Consider the following 20072-nt stretch of genomic DNA (forward strand, 5'->3'; position numbering starts at 1 on the left):
TTATTGTTGTACCAATCATGTAAGTAAAACTCAAAAAGTCTATAATTAACTAAGAACCATACGTGACTAATAAGGAACTTATAAAAAGTAACGCTAAAGATAAACCATAAAGATTCACAGAATCAATCAAGCTAAATAAAACAACGAAATCATAAAATTAATCAAATGTAAAATGTACTTCCAAAAATCAGAAAACCCCTAATAACCATAATCACTATCATCAAGATAATGGATATTAAACCGTAGTTACTAAACAACAGGGTCGATTTGCGAACGACAATTAACTAAACGTAAAATAGAAGAAGACTGAAGATCCTATCAGTCAAGTAAAAGGCATGATTACATTCAAATCTAGATAACTAAATGGAAAGCCACTCGTGTAAATTGAATTTAAGTTATGTTTTGCTTTTTGTGGTTCCGTATCAGTAGATTACTTTTTAAATGGTTGAGCATGAATTAGTATGAAACAACAAGTTATTGTTTATAGTTTTAGGGTGGCAAATATAACGTACAATAAGAATTGACTTAAATATTGAGGAGGATTAACCGTTTTTCTATTTTGTTAAAAAAGAGATTGTTGAATTTAATTATTCTTATACAAAGGTTTATTTTTCATAGTTTTAAATAGTAGATCAGTAATACTGTGCGCTCAAGAATTTCAACATAAATAACTTAAACGAGTACTTAATATAATACCACATCCGATCACTAAATTACTTACTACACAGACGACAAAATAAAAGTAACAATTTGTTTGCTATCTGACCCCAACTCACGCGATGTCATCATAAAAGCAACAATTAACTTAAGTTTGTTTTACTACAAAGTACTGGGTGTGTTTGTCTTCAAAGGAGATGTCACGCGTGAATTTGTATTTAAATTTAATGACGCTTTTACATTACCGCTTTTATGACCAACTACTAATGAACACATTCAAATAAAACCAGATATCGAACGTAAATTTCAGGGAAAAATAAACTCCGAAAATATAAATTACGAGAGAGCGTCTATTATTAGGTAGGTTCGTCCAATATTATTTAAGCCTCGCCAATATGGCAGTATTACGTATTACAGTTGAAATTCTCAACGAGTGGTACGAAAGAGGGCGGATGATAAAACCCGTCACTAATTAAATGGGCTTGAGACGTCCTATTCTTAATAGATTTGTCGCTAATTTGAAGTAATTTTGTCGAGCTCTACGTTATATAAACCGTCGTATAAAATTTAATTAGAAATCGTATTTGACAAAAAAATACATTCGCTCTTCGCAGAAATTGGAAAAGCGAACCATTTTAGAATATAATTTTGCATTATGTGTGCGGTAGGTGAGTGTATAGTAGTAAAATTGCTCCATAGATTAGATCCTACATTGGGATCGGACTAGTTGCAATTCATCATTATTATTCCAGACAATTTATCAAGCGGTTGGCTCGCCGCGCCCGACCGGATCGCACATTCTAACGAGATGGTGAATTTTCACCGAATAATTTGCGAACCGACGAATCACGTATTGGAATCGGGAATGAGGTCGGAATTGAGATAGAAGACCCGAACATTGTGGAATAAAAGGAGCTTTCACGAAAAGATTGGCGTAAAAGATAATAAGAATGATAATAATTAATGAGCGATAAAATAAATCATACTTCTTCATTTATTTTTCTTGTAAGGAATTTATAACATAAAACTACGACTAAATTGGCTTCGCATGACTTTTTCCCGACGTCACTCGAGCGCCAACAGTCAGAGGGTCGATGCGATTACCAGAGCTTATTACTGCGACTTTATCATATTTCAATTTACGATCACCACCCGGACTTATCGAGTAGAAAAATCGGGGGAAACGAGTACGTAGATATAAATCAGAAGTGAGACGTCTCATTACCGAAATAATGTTATGTATCGATTTAAAATAAACTGTTCATTAGATAGATTCTAATACAGTATTGCTGGACACAAGCTACAATTTAATGAGTAACCAATAAAAACTTGCTAAACGTAAAACAATTTTTAACGTAGTGGATAAAATTCATAAGCTCCAAAAGTTAGCCGCTAATATTACATAGGAATTTTAAGCTGAACAGAAGCATTAGATAAGTCGACGGGCAAGAAAATGCTTGGTCGGAGGGAATAAGAAAACGGTCCTAGTTGTTAAGTCTTGCACAGTTTCTGTCGCTATCTTGTGGATAAGAAGCCTAATCACCAGTCGTCGTGTCTGTATCGGGCCGGGCGAAGCGCGCGAGTATTCCCCAGGGTATGCTTTTGGGACCAGTTTTCTTTTTTGGTTTACATTACACTGTAAGTGTGCCGAATTCTTTTGTTGCCGCCTCCGCTTTTTGTACAGATTTGTGTGATTTGTATTGTGTTTACTAGTGTCGGCATTGTTTTAACGGGATAAGTAGCGCAATTTGACATGAATTGTGTAAAGGGCGCTCTCCTTTGGATTATTAACGAGCTGAGATTAGCAGGCAGCTATATTACTTGCATTTTACTGGCACATTTTTATTCTAAATCAATAATAAACAAATGTATGAAGTTTAATAAAAATGAAAAACTTACACTGTAGCACATAATAAACGGCTCAGATAAATAAATTCTCCTTTCTCTAAGAACAGAAGAAAGTGCAAAGCTATTAATAAAGGGACTTATGAAGTTATGGAAACTTTCTCAATGTAACTGCAAACCGAGCCGTTCCGAAGTCGTGCACCAATAAACTTCTAGTTGGAAACTATTTGGAATATGAATTTATAGATTAGCGTTAACACTGGTTTTCTGCGCTTAATAAATGTTTCATGTAAACAAATAGCTTCACTTTGTGGTAATAAAAATAAAACATAAATAATAGATTAAATAACGATATTGAAGATATAGAAGTATCTAGCTAAGTATCAAAACAAAAAGGTAATAGAGATATCAGACGGAAAAGGAATTTATTTGGCGAGAAGAAAAGAGGCGGGTGTGCGGCGGTGCGGCGTGTCTAATGAGATAATATAATAGCCGTGATTCTCTCACACCGACGTTCACGAGACCGAAAATCACTGGAAAACTGCAGCCGATAGGAACGAACCTTTTGGTAACGTAATTTTAATTTTAAATTGGAATTTCGTGTTCGAGTTTCGTTGTTTATTAAAGTTTACTGAGAGTAAATAAGGGAGTGCAATCATTTCTTGCTGTAATTCGTTTTAAGGAACAAGTTTTTTTTCAGTTACGGATGAAGCAAGCTTCTGTCATAGTCGCGGAGACAAACGAAATACCAGATAGTTGCGTTAATCTCCACCTATTTGACATTTTAGTACTTAAATACGAAACTATTTTTATCCGACCCTGAATACGGGAGAACATTTACACCCAAAATATGTCTCTATCAAACCGGTAGCACAAGAGGGTCATATCGAATTGGGAATCGATTTTGTCGCACCCGAAATAGGGTGTAAAGATCCCATTGTAATATAGATGTTGGCCATATGTCGAGAGAGACTTTTTGCCCCTTTACTTACTACGTTCGTCGTTTTTAATAGGTATTTATATCGATTTTGAAGACAGAGAAATTATGAGTAAAGCTTTGCTGATGCACTCACTCAATAACTAAGTAGGTAAATTCTTTCTACAAAAAAATGATTGCCTGATATATGGTAACTATCTAAGATCTTTTAAAAGATAAATATATTTAAGTAATAAAATCAAAAGGCAAACTGGGCTGATCACCAAGTTATACTTGTGTTAAGCTTAACTAAATTGAAAAACGCAAAAAATGGGCATATATACAAAAGATTTGCTTACCAACTCAGTTAACTCAAGGACGTCAATAAACATTTTCGTTTTTATTGATTGTCATCTATCCCACGGTCTTAGTCAATTAATTTACACCCTATGTATTCAAAGTTTAAAACGTAATCCTTTAATAGTTATTCCAGTCACAATATGTTTAACACAACAATCTAGTTTCGACCCCTCAGCTTTAAATTCAAGTACGACAAAACATCTTAATCATTACGGTTCATAAAATTCTTAAGTGATTGCGTAGGGGGCCGATTGCGTGGGTATGAATTGATTTGGAAAGTCCATCTTCTAAAGTACCTGGCTAGTAAGCGGTAGTACTTATTGAAACAATACTAGGGGAAGCTTGAACTATTTTAAATGAAGTAGATAGTAATTTGATTTCATATTTCGGGAAATTCTGAAATTGATTGAGTTAACATTTTGATGCAAAGCTGGGCATTTACATAGCCATTTATTAGATATAAATCTATATTTTCCTTGATTTGATTTGATACATAATATACCCAATAAAAATGTTAACAAAATTACGGTAATGGAAAACCAATTTTAATACTGTAACTGTAATACTACTTGAATTAATACGATATCACCATATCTACTCGTATGTAGCAAAATAAAAAGTTCGTTTTTCAAAAATCAGTGGCTATGGTCAACATGCCTATATTTTAACGCTTTGTCAATCCACACAGACGAACAAAAACAGTCGTAAAAAAACTTTAAAATAAATATTGAAAAAATGTCCATAGCTTACAACAGTATCGCATAAGTTAATAGTAGAGTCGAGCGGGCGGGCAGAGATAATGAAATTGTGTACAGGAGCGCAACGAGCCGCGAGCGTGTCTCGGCCAAAAATCCACTTAACAAATTGCTGCTGATTCGTAGGGTTCCGGATTGTTGCCTGCTTTTACCGTTACGTCAATTATTCGCCGTGTTATCGATACACGAACGGTTTAGAGTGTTGTTCTGAGTTGTGACTTGTGTAGCCGATTGCCCGGTAGGGACGTGTGATGCCTTTGCGTTGACAATTATGCTCCGGTTGTTATTACCGATATTGACATCAAACAGAACTCTAAAAATATTTGTGAGACTTCATTGACCATGGACTGACATACCAACTTCATACCGACTAAGTAGCAACATTAACAACATTTAATTTAAACATTGCAATTATAATATAATGCATGTTAACAACGTAACCTGTACTTAAGAAAGTATGCACATAAAATTATGTTGCTGGCCTACAAAAACTATGGCAGTTATAAAATAACTTTTATGATAAAACATCCATTTGCTAAATAAAAAGACACAATGAATGACGCATGCATAAAATAATTAAAGCATCAGAAAACGTATCATTTCACTGGCAGCGACAGTGCAAAAAAAGTAAAACGAAAAAAAAAAACAAATTGCAAAAAACACGACTGTAATGAATTCGGTGTTGGGCGTTTCGCACGCAATTGCACAATTTCAATTATCGCATTAGTTCGCGAGTGTACCGTAGGCGAGGCCACGTTACATGAATGGCCTGATGGATTGCTACGTAGATTAGTGACTTTTGACAGTGATAGTACTTGATGTCCGTTAAGTCCGTTAGTTTATTAATAAATGTGGGCTAAGTGCTTCTATTTTAGGGTAAGTAATATTACATGAACCAGTGAGAACCGCGTGTCATTGACTGTCTAGCTTAGGATTAACATATGTATGTTTGAGAACCGAACTGATCCAAGGTATTGCGTAGTCAATTTTGTACTCAATCACAATACAAATTCAGCACTCATTTATTAATCGATTTCGCCTGAAGATAATTTTACCCATCATAAACAACAATGAATATTCATCAAAAATCCTTTTGTTGGAAAATTTTGTGTCTAATAATGAATATCACACACAAAACCGAGTTTAATTTAGACACATCAAACGCTCAAAAAATCAGAAGTTTTATTGGCGCTGAGAGAAAATTTGCACGATCAACTTCATGCGCCGAAAACCAAAGGAAAGTTGGCACAAAGGCAACCGTTGATTTTTTTGTTTCCAAGGTAGAAAAAAATTGGAATCGAGCGAATTACAAAACCGACGCGCGACGTTTGGTATGTAGGGTTGGCAGGTACGAATCATTAAATATTTTAGGCCATTCTTAAAGGTTGGTTTAATGAAAACCGATAGAATCTAAAATACTAACAAATTTGACTTTACGATAATTTCAGTCAGTTATATAGGAAGGTGTAAACAAAATCAAATCTTTAATTAGCAGGTAATCCATTATTTGTAAATCTTAAATTAGGAAACAACATCAGTTGTTATCTTTTGAACAGATTTTTTATTATAAATACGCACAATTAATACTTTAAATATTATATTTAGAACAATTATTACGACAAACTCAAAATAAATGTGAAATCTTAAAGAAAAAGTCGCTTTAAACATTACAAGCACCCCTAAATTTCAAATATCGAACGACGCGACGTAGCGAACGAGAGACGCCTATCTCTATTGAATTCCCGAAAAAGGCCGAAAAAATAAAATATAGTGTTGAGCCCGCGACCCCTCGTATCAATAGTGGTCGCAGCTCTATTGAAATTTTCGATATTTGTCAGCCTGATTAGCTGCCGTTCCTCCCGACACTATTCTACATCAATGGATGAATAGCTCAGCGTGAGCCGAATGTGAGCGCAATTTTGTGCAGCTTTTGTTTTATCGATATGTTTGTGGGCGATTGATGATTGCCGAAATATTAGCTGTATTGTACATGTTTGTGATGGGGTACGTCACCTAAAAGTTGTCCATAATTTAGATTGAATTCAATTCTCATCTTACGAGTAAAATGTATACGTATTGGGCTATAACACAGCTCGCAAAAAATACCTCTCAATAAGATTCCAAACGGTTATTCAGTGTGAGCTTTTAATAAAAAAATCTCGAACAAAAACTCCGCAATAGATATCTGGCAGCTACGATCGCAATAAAAATACAATGGAACTGAGAGCCTCAAAAGTTTCTGTATCGTGAAAATGCATTTGCCTCGGCAAAGTTTCGAGATTGCCGTCATTGCAACCTGATGAATCGCCGCGAATTGTGGAATACGAAATTTTAACAAACGCTCCTCTATTGTTTTAGTGTTCAATGAACTTTCCGATTTGCTTTTGTTTTGCGTTTAAACTTTGTATGAGTAATGAGATGTGACATGTGAAATCCTTTATTGTCTTACAGTTTTGGCTCCTAATTTTATGCCAACATAAATAGACTGGTTTGTGCAAACATTTTTTTACATCATACTCTATATAAACACATCGATAACTATTATTACGACTTACCGGTCGATGATAACAGGATCCGAGGGTGTTTCGTTTCTGTTTCCACAACTTTTCTTGTCACAACACCGACTGGAACAAATAAAAGGTTCTATGATACCGTACTTAAATCATACTTTCCTTGGTTTAAAATTGAAACCAAAAAATAAACAAAGCAATTGATATTTTTTGCAGAGGAATATTATCAATCTTCCTCTGCAATTAAAAGTTAAAAAAGAAAAACAATATTATTGTGATTTAAAGTGACGCAGGATTTTAATGCACAGCAACGAGCATTTTACATACACCGTTCAGTTCATGTTTATTTTGTGTTAATAGCCTTTGGCAAAGGAAATCTTTGATAGTTAGTCATATTTTTGTGTTGTCTAGAGTATTTTATTTTCATTATTATTTTAAAGACTTCACCTAAAACAAGCATACACTGGTAAATCAAAATCAAACATACTTCCTACGCACAAAGTACAAACTACAAAGCAACTTCGTGCCGCCGTATCCACGCTAAACAAACAATACTGCACGCGCCCTACCGGGACTCCTTGACGCAAAGGGCAAAGACATTGAAAGGACAGACTCCCTAGAGACTCCTCCCCTGAAGACGAGCGACAGAGACGCACATACCCAGAAAAAAGGGACAACGACACATAGTCTAAGGTGGAATAAAATTTTAATTGCTCACATTGAAACGATGCAGCGTAAACACACACCCATACATAGATATCGTGGCGAGACGTAGAGCATTTACAAGCGGAAAAACCACCCCAAACAAATGGTTAAATTAATAAGGACGCTCTGTTCTTTGTACGTTCGTTAAAGTTACAAGGAAGTATTTGCTAGTCGTTAACATTTGTAATGCTTTAAGTTATTGCATTGTAATTTTGTTCAAATACACTTTTGTCTTACATTATCTTTTTTTTAATTACTCTTCCAATCAGAAACGATAAATAGTTTTAAAACCTCACGTTACATGTCACTGCCATTTAAAGAAAAAGAAATAAACCCGCCTTCAATAGACGTTACAAAATTACGGCCAGTTTAAAAAGTATTGACACAGTCGTATTATGAACGGCCACAAAAGCCTGCCGTTTGGAGAAACATGACCCAGCAATAATATTTAGAACTCAATATTTATGACAAATGACCGTTCTGACGTTTCTTCGAAAATAGAACGTGGTTTGTTTTTTATTCACTTATTTTTAAACGTGGATTCGGTATTCGGAATTTGAGTATAATTTACAATGCTTTTAATGTAAATGTTTAACTATTTTTAATGGTTGAAATACATACCTGCACATAACTTCGTGTGTTAATAAAACTCGGCACATTTCTGGATTCTTGTCTTGACCTTCATAGACGATTGGCTGTAACAAAACAAAATATTAACCTTTTGTATTGTAAGCTGTGATACATTTACGATCTATGATAGCAAGATAGGAGTAGGAGTATGTCATTGTATTTTAATTCTAATATAAAAAATTCCCATGTCACGATGTTAGTTACCGTACGCGTACTCCTCTGAAAGGGCCGATTTTTACCAAATTTTATAAGTGTATTCAGTAGGTCTGAGAATCGACTAACATCTATTTTTCATACCCCTAAGTGATAAGGGTCGGTAAAACTAAAAAAAAAGATTAAATTTTTTGGACGAAGTTGTTTGTTTTTATTTTTTTATAATGTGGCATTAAAAATATACAACTAGAAAAAAAAATCGGCAAAACAACGTTTACTGGGTCAGCTAGTACAATTCTAAAAAAACGTGAATAGCAACTGTTCACATTAATATTTATTTAAATTAATAATCTTTTTTTAGTAATCATTAGTTCCGTACCCTGATTTCCCAAATAGAGTCAATGAATCAGATAATTTCTAATTAACCCAAATTGTAAATTAGGGTCAAAAGATATTATGTTTAATTAAAAATCGTCGAAAAGATAAGATAAAATGTGCCGTCTTCATCAAGTTATTACTTTTTTGCTAATTTATGCACCCTCGCATGCATAATTATTGCATTTTATTATCTAAACCAAAAACCTATTTGCATAATTCGCGCATTGACGTTACAGATACCAGATAATATTATTTTTAAATGAATGAAACCTTTTTAGCGCTTCGATCGGACCTATAAATTAAATAATTGAGCTTCTAGATGCTATATCTAATATCTATCAACTAAATGTTTTAGTTTCTTTTTTTTTCAAAGAACACCATACAAGTATTATTATTTTTGAACAAGCAACATTAAGCCCAAACACGTGTACCCTGTGTTTATCTATTAATATCTAATTACTGGCAACCCCATTAATAAGAGGGTACATAATATAGATTGGAGAAACAGAGTAAAATAATGTTGTAAAAGTTTTTTTTTCCTTTTAATATTTTTTATATTTTCTGAAGGTTTTTTGGGCCGCTATTTTTTTTTTTAATTATTAATCAAACTATTGATCTTAAGCAAATACAAGCGTAAACTTTAATAATTCAAAACTGAAACACACATACATACACAATATAAATATTTTTCCATTTTTTTTGTAACATACGTAATACCATGAAATCCAAAGTACATCAATTTGTACAACTATTACTTACAGATGTACCATCAGCATGCACCCCTTAATCCAAAATAGATTTTTTCATCCCTGACAAAATATTTAATTGAATATGAAACAGGGTATTATCGTCTTTTGTACCACGGATTTATAAGGACTTTGCTTTGTACAATGTAATAGGTATTCAAGGGTCATACGAAAGTATTTAGGCAGACACCAAAATAGCTTGGGGTTGAAACATTTTCTGCATTCGGGCTTAAGTAGGGGGATATGGGATCAGGTGTGATTGTAAATCAAATAGATGGGCAACTTTGTTACGGCTGGTCGTAATAATGATGGAATGATGGTAACTATCAATGAGATTTAGTTTAGTAAAGTTGGACTATGTAAATATCAAGAAAGTTCGAGAAAAATCACCTTACTTAGTTTTTACACACACCTGTGTAGGTCTCATTATTTTTCCTTTCGAGTCGAGTCTCATGATTTACATTAGTAATCATTATTAATGGAGCCTACACCATTGCCAACGGCCAGTAAACTACCTCTAATGTTAGCCACTCAACACTTGAAAAGCCGGTTAACGACATACGTCTTTACGTTAGCGTACCTCTTTTGTAACATAAATAAGACAAAAACGCTAGAATAGTGTGATAATAGTGTGAGCTAACATTTTTCAAGTTCACTCCTTGAATTGAGAGAATCCCCCAGGATGCCTGGGGTCGACGCCTCTCTGGGACATAGTTTGTCGCATGGGATTCAATCTCTGGGGAATTAATGAGGTTTTAAAAAAATGACACTACTTAGCTTATAGTGTTATACTTTGGATTAATTTATAAAATTAGCAGTGATGAGCTTGGATTTTTTTAAGATCAAATTACACAGATTTGGATGTGATTGCAAATAGATTACAAAAATTAATTAATTTATGAATCACAAACATTAACTAAAGTTCGATTTTGATTAATTTCGATTAAAAATTAATAAAACAAAAGGGTATAATCATCCAAATGTCACATAACATTATCTTAATAAGCAAGAGTACAAATTGAATGACACGCAAAACAGTCATTCAGAAAAATGGCGATGAAAGATGGCGTTCGGATAATAGTGAGTTGCGGTCGATTTAATTGTATTAAAACGTTAAACTGAGGGCACACGGGCAATCAGCTAATGTCGTACGGTGCATGCGAACACAACACGCAACTCTTGTTTTGGTAAGACAGAAAAATGAGGCAGATTTTCGTGTAAAATTATGTCAAATGAATAACCAAATTCGTCACAGTCTAGGCCGTTTTATAGGAGTGGTTTAATGTAGAGTAGACAAATTATGTAAGTATGTTACTTTTTTGGGCTGGAAGCTAACTAAATCCATCGAATGTTTTACAGGTATATTAGTTCAATTTGTTTTATTAGATTCTGAACTAAAGTTATATTATTTATATTTAATATCCATTATATTCAACAATAGTAAGGTGCAAGGGTACGTAATATAAAAATATTGTAAAGACTCTGGCAGCCATAGAAGTCGAACAACCGGATTATTTGTGTTCCCATACTAAATCACTATCATATCAATATCTAAAACATCAATCTGCCCACCCTCTGTTTGAGTTTAGTCTTAAGATACTGACTCATAGTTCGCCGAATGAGATTCGGCCAAATCCCATAGAACGGGCTATGGTTTGAATGGAGAGGCGTGCTTGGTGCACGTGGCATCCTGATTATGTTTATTTAACGATGTTCAAACATCATATTAATTTGGTTGCCTTTTGTTGGGAAAATGACTTTCGGAAACTGGCTGGTGAGTAATTTGAGACTATTGAGAGTATAAAAAAAAAATAACTAAAATAAACAAATGAGCATCGTGAGCGAAGTTTGAAGATGACTGGCTCATGAGATTTCGAGCGAACAATTTGTTTCATATTTTCTTGGAAGCCAGTACAAAAAGTCGTGTAGTAAATAACATGCAAATAAATTCTACGAAAGTGGAACTACAGTAGTAATAAAAGCATCTGAAGTAACTGCGCTGGCAAGGCTGCCAGGCGTCTTTGCATCACGCGTAAATTATTACGCTTGTTGTCTTTTAAATGCTTTTACTATTTTAAGTTTCTATAGACGACGCTTTATGATTATTATGATGTACTTTTGTTTGACTTTTTGTGTTCATATTTCGATTCGATTGTACTGAATTTGGGACATCTGTAACCATGATCAGTGACTCAGACAATACTAAATGACAAAGCTGATTTATCAACACAAATGAATTTTGTCAAAGTATTAAATTACGTGCCTTTAAACAATTAACGTTACCAAACACAATCGTAAAGCTGGGTTCATATTAAGAATAACATACATAAAAATCCTTCCCACTGCAGTCTGCACAATTTCAAAGTCTCCATGCGTTGTCGCTCATGTAAATCACGCGAGAACGTTGCTAGTACGTCTTGAGTCTACTGCAGTACACTTTTTATTTGTTGTTCGCCCATAAAACAAGGCTATCGCACTTGTGGTTCTGATAGAATAAAATTTATTTGATGTACAGTTATTTGTTGGTTATTGTGCGCGATGGTCGTCGATTATACTTAAAATGCAAGGTTATTTGTTGGCTGAAGAATTTACTTGCATTTTGTGTGTTGGATTTTTGCAAGGGAAGTGAGTACTGAGTCTTGACATTGTTAAAGAAGTTTCGCATATGTAGTCCAGTCATAATTTTGTTTTGCTGTAATTACTTATCACTGTTATTGTAGGTAATCTTGTTATAAAATGCCTCTAGTTTTTGTAAAAATCGTGCTGACTCTAGCATTATTATCAATGAAATACCCATCAAAATAAATTAAAGACAAAGGAAGAACATTTATCCATAATTAATCAGTCACGATCGAGTACCTATACTGAGCGTGATGATTTTGCAAGTAAATCTACAGGATGATAATACCCAATCATTTTGAGGTACTATTATCATTAAAACTTATAAGCTACGCCCACTCTGTTCGAATTTCGTACATTGTATAACACTGCACCAACTTGCGTACTCATACGATTCCGTAATTCTTAGTTAACAACGTTCGGCCTAAGTTAATTATGTTCACAGCATAAATCTTTGGTAATTGGCCTCTTGTTACATAATACTAAGAGCTTGGGACGTGTTGAAATTATATATGTGAGGTGGCGAAGTTTCATCATGTTTTCGTTTCGTTGGTATTTGCGAGGTTTAAAATTGCAATGGATTGTTTTAATTTAAATTTATCACTCATTTTGATACTTAAATTTACCTACGTTTGTGAGTTTTTAGCGTCGTTAGGTGTTTAATTGACTTTTACGTGTAATGATGCAGTAAAACATGCCAATTGGTATTGGTAATAGCAAGCTTATTATAGATTCTAATTTTATGGAAAACTTTTGAGAAAATACTTTCTTGCTTATACTTACTATACTTATGGAAAAATCATACATCATTATTTTCTCACAGATAAACGATACATATTTAGCTTACATCTTTTCAATTCTCGTATCAAATTCAACGATAGTCAAGTAACACAACCCAACAAAAGGATTAACACCTTAACAAACCGGCTGATCTAAATCCAACCCTTTAACGTCAATCAGAATAGAGCACAAAACGATAAGGCCCCGTTCACACTATCAAATTGTAAACTTAAAATAAAATTGTAATAGGAGATAAAATAATGATTGTTCCGAACGCAATGCAATTTAGTTGACCAGGGGGCGTGTGGATTAGGGCCTAATCGGACGTCGCCGATGACAATCGAACGCGTGGCGGGCACGTGGATGTCACGTGGTACAGGGTCACGTGGTACAAGGGGAATGTGGTACAAGGGGCATGTGGTACAGTCCACATCGTAAGTCTGTATACGCAAGCCGATTGACAAAAAGCTAGTATCGTGCAGCTAATAGTGTCCTACAATTGGTGTTGAAATATGCTTGGTTTCCAGCACCTTGGTTTATAGCATAAACAGATGGTATATATCTGATTTTGTTAACTGAGTTCTGTAACTGGTTTTACAGGATACATTTGCTGCAGGGTACAGAGGTGATGTATAGTGGTTATATTTATGATTGTATAAATACCTGTTTGGTGACGGAGTCGATGAGCCGAACAAATATGTCCTGTTCTTGTCGGATACCTGTGGAAGATAACATGTGATGAAAATAAAATTTATTGGAAGGTTTTTTTTTAATTTCTATTTTTTTCCTGCATGTTAACCTTGTTGTTGGTTTTTATTTTTTATGATTTATGTTTGATATAGGACTTTAAGCCTAAAATACATTAATAAATGATTTTAGAATAATAAGAAAAACAGCGTAAAATAATAAGAAAAGAATTTTGACGAGGTATAAAAACACGGTATAGAGGTTCTTTTTAACATTACCTAAAAAAAATATCAAATAAGGAAATTTCCGTCAAGTCAGCTAATTAAGAATTAAGTACATTTCTAACTTTCCTTCAGTATGTTGCTACTAACATGTTGTGTTTATATTAACATCGTTCTAATTCTCGTTCCTATAAAACAGTAACATTTACACATAGTAGTAATAAAGATCGTAGCAAGCTACGGGCTACGAGCGTAGCTCGACGTAGGGGCAGACATTGCACAATTTGTTAACCTCCTAGAATTGCCTCTACGCTTCGTTCTCTCCTTTTAGAGTTCCATGTTAGAAACCGTTTGAATTAGCCTTTACTTTTATCTATTCTAGCTGGAATTGTTATTAGATAATTGGTAAAGCGATGAGTTAAATTAATAAAAGCTTCCAAGTAAAATATTTGTTAAATAAATTAAATTCATGCTTTTTGATTGTGGATCCAATAAGGAACGAAATGTTTTCCATTTGACATAAAAGAGACTTTTAACATGTAGCTAATCAACGGCTTCCTTAAAAGCAGGTTCAATAAATGAGCATTTGTGATATCGACTAAATAAAATCTTCTCTGGAAATGTATTGTGATGCATTTTCGCTACTCAAGCAATTTTTCAACTTTATTTCGGCCAACTAAAATGCCACAACTGTTCGCTATTATCTCATTTATCCCAATCTACTATCCTAACATAGTCTAAGAGCTTCAATGCAGTCGTCATTCATAGTCCAGGAGCCCGCTATTCTGTGCCAATTTTCCATTATCCTTGGTCTAACGGCAAGACGGCAAATATTTACAATGCTACCGTCGTGTGTATACACTCTGTTGTCACCGACGTCTGTTGAATACGAGATTCAGCTTTACATTTGATTTATACTTTCATACTACGGAATAAAGTGTATTATTGTTTGAATAATTAGCTTTGTGTTACTATAGAATCTATAGTTAAAATAGTGTCGAATTTGATGTATTTTATTTTGAAAATTCTACTAGTTAAAGAAACTAAAAATTTTGAAGTAGCCTATCGTAAGTTGTCAGTCCTTTGAGAAAGATGTAACAAGAAAAATAATAATATTGAAAGAGTTTTAATCACCATATAATTAGGTTTGTAGTTTTCATTGGAATCAAGTAGCCAACAGATTTTAGAATTTTGCCAAATGTATGGCTAGAAACGTACCTATTTGGTAAATTCTAAGTAAGCAGAATTGTAATCTAAATTTAAATTCAATTTAGGTATGATTATTTAAATTTCATTTGCAACAATTATGATAGGAAATCCAATGAATTAATCTCACTTCTGCCATATAAGCTCTACATGTAACTGTTCCTTGAACCGTCAATTTCAGGCTGTCTTGAATAGCTATTGGCGACAATAGCATGCATGACAGTACGACAATGCAAGTCAAGTCTGGCAATATTTGCTCTCGTCCCGACCAACGGCCGATAATGCATTGCACATCACTGTATTGAGACGCTCTCTCTATAGTTCTATACCTCTACATTAGTCAGCTCTATATGTTGGTCTGTTGTATTCAAACGAGGTGATTATGTTCCTTCTGTTGTTTTAGAAGTTAAACACTGTCTTATTGACAGATTCAGTTTTCTTGAGTTACATGGAGTATTTTTTTTGTGATTAAGATGAAAATTTTGATGGCTCTTTGCTCCATGTAGAGTGTAATAGAGTCATCTAATTTATTTTATGTTCTAAAGATTAATTTGGAATTTATTTTTCTCAGTATTATTATTAGGGTTTACCTCCACGTCTTAAAGTGATATTTTTAGGAGTTGTGACAACGCTATTTACAGCGTAGTGCGGCAGCTCTTTTCCACACCAGCAATAATATTTTGTGGGTATAATCTTGACAATATATTTAATTATCACTTACCGTTTGCATAAAGTAATTGAAGCCTGTATTGGATGCCATTGTTTGTCTTTTGTCCTTCAACTTCCTGTAACAAAACAGTTATATTAGGTCTTGTTTTTATGTAGCCTTGGTATCACGACTACTCTCACATATTCTTATGTTATCATACAGACAAGACAATAGTTTATTATTAATAATAACGTTAGTATTTGGCATTTTAGATTTGAATTTTTAATGCTCCGGCAGTTTTCTAAGTTAAGTCACTATTTAATCATGACTCAATATAAGTAATTAAACATTTAATGACGTAATGAGTTACACAATTTCTTTCAGCGAAACAACAGTATAAAAGTTCAAATTAAAATCAATTTTTTTGTTCCAAAAATATACTAAACAGTTACATATAGAATACGAGCCACAGTAAAAACTCGAACATGAATGTTTACTATGTGAATAATTAACACAACGCCAACAAACAAGACGTGTGAACGCGCAAACGCCCTCTAGCGACACTCGCTGTAACCTACATACGGCGTGGAGACATATTTCATGTTTCACTTGGTTGGTCTGTATTATCGGAGATTACGGGTTAAAAGTTGTATTTGTATTATCCTTTTAATTGTCAAGAATATTTTTTCATTCACATTTGAGCACAATTTTGACCGCTCCGGTTACTCTCGGATGCAAATATTATGTTACATATATATAGTTATTGTACACTCTTCTGAGACCTTGTGATATCCAAGTTTACTCTTATATCTCTTGTAGTCGAAGGAGCTTGAAAGGTTCGATACCCACCGTGATTTGTCGACAGTGGTACACGCAAATGATACGGACAAACGTACTTATAAACCCAAATAACTATGTATGGTGGTAGCCAAAACATCTGATGATAAAACTCTAAACTTGACTACTCATTTTCTCAAAAAATGTCATGAATAATATGGAAAAGGAAATAACGTACTTTTTAATAAAACTTTAAATAAAGATGCGTGCTCCAGAATTATTAACTTCCTATGGTATAACTATGTATAAACGCTATAAACTGGATAAGCTGAAACCATTTTTTCAATCACTGCCCAAAATTGTGCTCTCCAATAATATGTAAATAGATCGACGTCGACTTGTCCACACATTTAAGAAATTCCAATGTTTTAAAAAATAACTTTTTTGTTTTATAAATACTTTAACACATGCCACCAACAAGCAAGTGCATTATGTAAATAAGTATTGTGCACACAATAGAAATCATGTCAGTGTGATCCTGATTGATGAATACGTTTGAATCGCGATTCTTATCGTCGAACATTCCTTAATCATTTTACAATATGGCGGCTCCTTTCGACTAACTAGCCGTTTAAGTTATTTGGAAAATCTTTTTGTGTGTTGTAATCGGATTTGTGCTGAACAGTGTTCTGGTAAATTAAGTGTTTTGTTTTAGGTAACAGTGAAAAACTTGAAGCGGGATGAGCTTTTTGATATTTCACTATAAGGTCTCCAACTGCTTTAGCTATATTACTTTTACGTAGAAAACAGATTTCTGCTTGGTCTAAGTATTTGTTAAAGTTACTTAGAAGTAAATAATCTTCAAAAATTAAGTAGCTTATTAAAAACATCATCATTATAACACATACGACTGAACTTCAAACAATATACTTTCAAAATATAAAGTTATAAGACTGAAAATGAACTTTATTTCCTAGTACTTAGTGCCTAGTACAGAACAACATAATAAACAATCAACCAACCTGATCTTTCTCAATGAACCCTATGAAGGCGGTTCTCTCGATTTCCACTGGTTGTCCAGCACGATCGTAGAGGGCAACCACGAAGTGAAAGAAGTTGCTCTTGCGCAGGTTGCTGGGTGGTTGCTTCTCAAAGTGCGCTCGACCCACCCCCACACTGCTACAAAGATAAAAAATAATGGTTAATATCGTCATGTTTTGTCAAACAATTAACATTTTTAGAATTGGGCTGCTAAATACAATAAAAATATGTGGATATAAGTGCGGATGCATAACATCGATAAATAACTAGATATCTCGTTCATAATGCATATTTTCATCCTGAAATTCCAAAAGAACGCTATGAAGCGTTGAACACACGCGATGAACGCACGATTATTAGTAACAAAAAAGCAGTTAACGAAAATGTCAGTCATCAACTTTACAATCATAAAACAAAAGACTTCATAATCAGTACATCATAACTTGAGCTACCAATACTAAACAAATACAAATGTACCGTGACCAAACAAAAAATCCGGAACCCAATATCGTCATAAATTATCACATTTCTTTCAAACTTACAAAACTTACAATATTTCTAAACTGTAATTTGTCAATAGAGACTGCCACCAAAACTGTTTGGCGCGCTTTTGTTATTAACCACAGACAAAACAAAAAATAATTTAAACAATGGAACAGATTATAATCCTTTTTCGAATTGATTTATTGTCGGTGCCGTTAGTGAGAAGTTGTCGCTTTGTAATTTGAATTTCGAACTGTTACTTTTTTTACTGCTATCCCACGCATTATTTGTGTTGATAACTTATTTAAGAAATAAAAGGATTTATTGTTTATTCCTTTGCGGTTCCAAAGATTTTTGTATTTGATGCATTGAAAAAAGAACTTTATGAGGGTCTTTATTTATTTAGTTGATTAAAATTTTAGTAGGAAAGATATATAGATAAAAATAATGCGGAAATTCGTTTTTTTTATTGCTCTGAAAAAATGTTTAAACTGTTTTATTTCAAAGTAGTTTCACATATATTTACTTCTTTGTATGCGAGACTTTATAGATTTCTGCAGTAATAGCGACCAGTTTTCTAATTGTAGGTAAATCAGTTTAACGGCCGCTTTCTATATTCGATCTCAATCCCTAATTTACGGATCGAGATTGACATTTGAATCCATTTACAACTTTTAGTGTTTCTATAACCGATCCATGGATCGTTTTCTCGATCTTTTTCTTCAATCTATCTTTGGGAGGGCGGATCGAGATTTTAGATTGGTATTTGTATGAAAGTAACAGTTATGCGTTTTCTATAACCGATCTCTGGTTTTGACAAATCCATTTTTTGACGTTTTTGATCTATAATCGCGATCCCCAATTTTTTACGGATTGTACTGAGAAATCTGTGAAAATATAAATATTTTCAAGTGATAGTGGTAGCGATCTTGAAGTATTAGCTCAGCTATCGGACTGGGATAGTAGTGACAGCGAAGAAGAACAAACTCTGTCCTCAAAATTTGTTTTTCTGTACTTGTAAACGGGGGTCAAGGATTTAAGCTGAAGACCAGCGCTCAGTAATTGTTTTGGATTGCTAAGCATAAGCTGACGCTTAAACTTTTTTGCTTTCGGTATTATAGTTTAGTTAGTCCACAAAGTACTAAGTACACTTTTACCAATATCTGTAATACTGGAATCAATAGATAACGATTATAATATTCTCGTTTTGATTTATTTATTTAAAACCATGAAGTATCATTACAGGGTTTACCCTAATGCGACAGCAAAGAACTTAAACTAAACAAAAATTGCAACACATTACATTATTAAAAACACGTCAGTCTGATTTTGAAGAAGTTGGTGGTGTGGAGAGCTCTTGTAAGAGGTGCTTTGGCGAGCAAATTTGTTCTCGCGGTAGGAACCAGCAGTAGGTGTGGGCTTCGCCGCTCACTCCGCCACTCAAGCACTGCAATACTTCCGGGTGATTCTCCACTCCACGAAGCACCTTCACCAAGTAGACGACCAGTGCAAACTCCCGTCTCATATACAGTTGATTATTGCCAACCATGCCCAGAACAAACAGAGTGGGATCCATGAGTATGTAGAACGGATACACGCCATACAGTTTCTTGTACAGATGGCGCGTGAACTTATTCTGAATGCGCTCGAATATTACCGCTGTATTCTATTCTATAGCTGAGACATCGGAAAAACAAACAACAAATAAACTTGCGATTTTAAAATATATTATGTTAATGTCAAACTGACTGACAACTTTTCGATTGACTGACGTTCCGTTGCTCATCAATAAACGTTTATTGTCGTTTATGCTTTTTCTAATCTTCAGGTAGAATATTATAGTATTTACCGCTACGACTTCCCAATCATTTATTTTTGTATTTTGTGCATAAAATAGATAAGCTTTAAGAAAAAAGCCACCTTTTTACTCATTAATAATCGCTGAAGTACTTTT

General features: G+C 34.0%; 1 protein-coding gene across 1 annotated transcript in view; it reads right to left on the reverse strand.

Annotated features, from left to right (window-relative positions):
* The window catches only part of LOC113498204 (transcription factor collier), a 46383-nt gene that overhangs the window by 20590 nt on the left and 5721 nt on the right, over positions 1-20072 (reverse strand). The window contains exons 3-7 of the mRNA XM_026878142.1: positions 17617-17773; positions 15890-15953; positions 13718-13773; positions 8370-8443; positions 7089-7157 (exon numbers count right to left, since the gene is read on the reverse strand). Coding sequence (XP_026733943.1) covers positions 7089-7157; positions 8370-8443; positions 13718-13773; positions 15890-15953; positions 17617-17773 — 420 coding nt within the window. The remainder of the gene's footprint in view (positions 1-7088; positions 7158-8369; positions 8444-13717; positions 13774-15889; positions 15954-17616; positions 17774-20072) is intronic.

This window comes from Trichoplusia ni, chromosome 10 (assembly GCF_003590095.1).
Source record: "Trichoplusia ni isolate ovarian cell line Hi5 chromosome 10, tn1, whole genome shotgun sequence".
In the NCBI taxonomy this organism is placed as follows: Eukaryota; Metazoa; Arthropoda; class Insecta; order Lepidoptera; family Noctuidae; genus Trichoplusia; species Trichoplusia ni.